This window comes from Piliocolobus tephrosceles, chromosome 1 (genome assembly GCF_002776525.5).
Source record: "Piliocolobus tephrosceles isolate RC106 chromosome 1, ASM277652v3, whole genome shotgun sequence".
Lineage (NCBI taxonomy): Eukaryota > Metazoa > Chordata > Mammalia > Primates > Cercopithecidae > Piliocolobus > Piliocolobus tephrosceles.
The window spans coordinates 90,420,604-90,425,212 of record NC_045434.1 but is presented as its reverse complement, the minus strand read 5'-3'; the positions used below and the strand labels follow the sequence as shown (position 1 = coordinate 90,425,212).

General features: G+C 50.8%; 1 protein-coding gene across 1 annotated transcript; it reads right to left on the bottom strand.

The window, feature by feature from the left end:
* Nucleotides 1–2,075: 2,075 nt before the first annotated feature.
* Nucleotides 2,076–4,239, bottom strand: KPRP (keratinocyte proline rich protein). The gene is made up of 2 exons (XM_023214413.1): nucleotides 3,961–4,239; nucleotides 2,076–3,921 (listed from the first exon to the last, which is right to left on the bottom strand). The coding sequence occupies exons 1-2, from the start codon at nucleotides 4,237–4,239 to the stop codon at nucleotides 2,461–2,463; spliced, it is 1,740 nt and encodes a 579-aa protein (XP_023070181.1). The 3' UTR covers nucleotides 2,076–2,460.
* Between the last annotated feature and the right edge of the window lie 370 nt (nucleotides 4,240–4,609).

The window sequence follows — 4,609 nt, the reverse complement described above, 5'->3', positions numbered from 1 at the left end:
GTGAGGTCCTCTGGGGAGTGGACTGTGAGGAGCAGGACTACGGATCAGACCTTCAGAGGCCCAGGCCAGAGCTGCCCTCTGCTGTCACCCTCCTAAGTGGAGCTTTTTCATTCTCTCTCCCTGAGGACCTGTCCTCCAGCACCCTCATCCTCCAGAGCCACATCCCCACCCAGCATTCATCTCACCTGCAAGGACTAATAGGAGAGTCATTGCTGTCTCTTCCTCCCCTCCAGCCCTTACCTTCATGCTGCCAAGACCACCCATGCCTAATGGAATCTGGGAGCAATTGAGGAATGCGGAGTTAGGTTCAAATGCCTCCATAAAAGAAAACAGAAAGAAAAGTAAATAATTTAGTTCTTTTTTTTTTTTTTTCTGTGAGATGGAGTCTTGCTCTGTTGCCCAAGCTGGAGAGCAGTGGCATGATCTCGGCTCACTGCAATCTCCGCTTCCTGGGTTCAAGCACTTCTCTTGCCTCAACCTCCCAAGTAGCTGGGATTACAGGCACAGGTCACCACACCTGGATAATTTTTGTGTTTTTAGTAGAGAGACAGGATTTCGTCATGTTGGTCAGGCTGGTCTCAAACTCTTGACCTCAGGTGATCAGCCCTCCTCGCCACCCAGAGAGTTGGGATTACAGGCGTGAGCCACCATGCCAGGCCTAGTTCTGAAAGAAGAGGAGTGTCCCCAGAGAGCCTCCAGATACTTCATTCTTCCCTTCCTCTTTTCCAGAGGCAACAAGGCTGTGACTATGGCCCTAGAGCTAGGCAAAACCCAGTTCACCAAACCCAGGCCTGAAGTCTTTCACTCCTAGACCAGGAGGCAGAGTTATTCTCCCTGTTTCCTCATCCCCTTGCCTTTTTCTTCATCCTTTCCATCTGGGGCCAAGGACACTGAGGGAAGATTGAAAACCCACAAGACAACCCACTTGATTTAGGCTTAAAAAGCTCGCACCATGGGTACAATAAACTAAACAAGAAAGGTAATAAATCAAAATGAAAATTCATACTATGTCATATCCATCAAGATGGCTATTACCAAAACAAGAGAACAAACAGAAAATAGCAAATGTTGACAAGGATGTGGAGAAATTAGGACTTGTACCCTGTTGGTGGGAATGTAAAATAATGTAGTCACTATGAAAGATAGTATAGCAGTTCCTCAGAAAATTAAAAATAAAATTGCCTTACGATCTAGTGATCCTACTTCCAGATATCTATCCATAGTAATTGAAATCAGGTATTCACAGAAGTATTTGTATACCCATGTTCATTGCAATATTATTTACTACAAGAAAAATGGTGAAAGCAACCGAAGTGCCCATCCATCCACTGATGAACAAATAAACAAAATATAGTATGTACCTGCAATGGAATATTAGTCAGCCTTGAAGAAGAAGGAGATTATGGCACATGCTACAACTTGGATAAACCTTGAGAACATTATGCTAAGTGGAGTAAGCCAGTCATAAAAGGACAAATACTGCATTTTTCTACTTATATGAGCTACCTAGAATCATCAAATTGATAGAGACAGAAATAGTGGTTGCTAGGGGCTAGAAGGAGCAAGGAATGAGGAGTTATTATTTAACGGATGAAGATTTAATTCAGCAAGATGAGTTCTGTGGTGGTGCTGGTAGCAAAACAATGTGAATGTACTTAATGCCATTGAACTGAATGCTTAAATATGGTGAAGATGGTAAATTTTATGTTACATGTGTTTTATTATCACAATTTAAAATGGCAACAATAAGAACCTCATCTCAGCAAGTCAAGGAATAAAAGCAGGAATGACTCAGGACTCAGGCAGTGAGTACATCATGATCTTTATTGTCACGTGGCCTCCTCTCACCTCAGTTCCTGCAGTTGAGCATCAGGACAGAACATGGTTCAAGTTGCCAACCCACAAGCCTTGCTAAGCAGCAGCCAGCCCCAGGATAGACACTGAGATCTAGAGATTCTCTGACTCCACTCAGTTGGGAGTTTAGAACCTAGTTGGGCAGATAAAGAAGATATGCCTGCAAAGTGAAATAACAGTTCAAGAGATGTCACCAGGCAGTTACCAAGTAGTGCGGAGGATGCAGTGAAAGATGGGTTGGATTTCAGAAGCTGGGGAGGAGGAGAGAAGTGGTCTAGGAAGAGGGGGGAAGAGTGAGCAGAGGCTTGGAGGCAGGGACATCTAAGGTATGGCCCGGGGAACACCCAAGCTGTGCCCAATGGCCAGACTGGTCTGGCTAGAGCTGAGGATGTGTACAGGCGAGGAGTGACATGTGAGGCTGGAGAGGCATCTGAGACCCAGGTGTGAATCTTTGGATGATAGACAAAGGAGTTTGGACACACCTTTGTAATAGGGAGTCTCTGAATATCTTTGGAGAGATTCAAAGAAGAGCGCACTGGAAATTGTGGAATAGGAGGAACAACATTTTCAGAGGCAGGAGACAGGGCTGTGTCAGTCACCTTTCCTTTAAAAATAAGCACTCTTTGCTTCCCCTTTCACTCCAGCATAGGCATTGCCTTGGTCTCCATGGCCATCCTGACCCCTTCTCTCTGGAAACACATCACCAGGCCCACAGCCAGCACCACTCTCTTGCCCCTGGTTATAACTGGATGGGCCACAGTAGGGAGCTTCGGTGTCTAGGCGGTGTGGACTAGACTCATGACAGCCTAGGTCTCCTGGGTATGAAACTGGATTTGGGCCCCAGCATGGGCTGGGGCTGCGCCAAGGCTGCCTGCAGGGCTCTGGGCTTGGGCAGGGTGCTGGCAGGGGAATTGGCTCTGGCCGTGGACGAGGCTCTGGGTGCTCACAGGGCTGCAGGTGTGGACGTGGCTCTGGAATCTCACACTGCGCTGGGCGAGGACGGGGAACTGGCCGCGGTATTGGACGTGGTGCTGGAAGTGGTTCCGGATACAAACAAGGTTCTGAACGTTGTCGTGGTAGAGGACGCGGGCGTGGTTCTGAACTTATGCATGGTTCTGGGAGCAGACGTGGACGTGGAGCAGGAGGTGGACATCGCTGCAGTGGTGACTCTGGACGCTGGTCAAGACGCCGTGGTGGACAGAAGCTTGGGAGCGGACGTGGCTCTACGTGTGGCCTCAGCTCGGGGCAGGAGGTGCCCCAGGAGGGCTGCGGGCCACAGCTCCGGGAGCGGCCTCTGATGGGAGGAATCTCAACAGGACACCTCTGTGGGGGAACCTGCCTGGGGCAGCACGGGGAGGAAATCTCGATTCGGCACTTGGGGCCACGTCTCTGAGAGCAGCTGGAAATGGGTTGGCGAGGACAGCGACTGTTATAGATGGGTTCAGAACGGCGGGGTGGGGTGCAGTAGTTAGGAAAACCTTCAGAGGGTCTTGATGGCAGGTAGCTGCTGGAGCAGGGCTCAAAACGTCGTGGTGGGGAACAGCTGCGGGGAAAAAGCTGCAGCCGCCGAGGAGAAGGAAGGCATCGGCTGTTGCTCCGCGAGCGGTGCTGTTCAGTGAAGCTCCCATAGGAGCCCTGGATCTGGCACTGGGGCACACAGGGGCTAAATGAAGCCCGGGACCGATACTGAGGGACGCAGCTGCTGTAGGAAGGCCTCGACTGGAACTGGGGGGTGTAGTTGTTGTAGGCAGCCCTTGACTGAAACTGGGGGCCACAACTGCTGTAGGAGCCTTGATACTGGCACTGGGTGGAGAACCTTCCCTGAGTCCGGCACACTGCAGGATGCCCTCCATATATCTGGACAGGCTGAGGAGCTGGACAGGTTACATAGTTCTGGGCTGGACATTCTACATAACAAGTTTCTGTATAACAAACTGGAGCACATTCTACGAAGCAAGTCTGAACAGGCTGTGAGGCTTCGCACTGCACATAGGACACCTCAGATTGGCATGGAGCCTGGCTTTGAACAGAGGAAGTTTGAGACTGGGATGCAGCCTGGCCCTTCACCTGGGTGGTCTTAGACTGATATGGAGCCTGGCCCTTCACCTGGGTGGTCTTAGACTGACACGGAGCCTGGCCTTTCACCTGCTTGGTCTTAGACTGGCACTTCACCTGTGTGGTCTGAGACTGGCATGGAGTCTGGTCTGTCACCTGGCAAACTTGAACTGGGCATGGTGCAGGGCACTCCACAATTTGCATCTCACAAGGGGCTCGAACCACCGCTTGGCTCTGGGCAAAGGGGGAGTGAGAGGAGCAGAAGGAGGGACCCTTGACGCAGCACTGTTGGAGCGGCAGGCAGCACTGGATCTGCTGCTGGTCACACATGGTTCTGATGCAGTCAGTCGAGTGTGACCTGAGGGCAGAGAGACCAGGGTCAGGAGGGTGAGAGTTGGAGAGGGAGGGCTGGGACCTAGAGGAAGACACTCTTCATTTTCCCTAGCTTTTCCTCCTCCACCCTCAACCTTCACCCAAGTGTCCTGACTTAGTTGGACCCAGGATTAATCTGTTAGACCTGTCCTGAGTCTGTCAAAGGGCCTGATTGTGCACATCCAGGGTTGCAGATGTCCAGGATCTCCCTGGGGGTGGACCTACCAATGCCCAGAACAAGAGGGCACTGATGACAAAAGGATTCTCCTTTTGTCTCCACACTTTCTCACATCCGATGTGGTCTGAGCAGCCCTACTGGTAGGAGAGA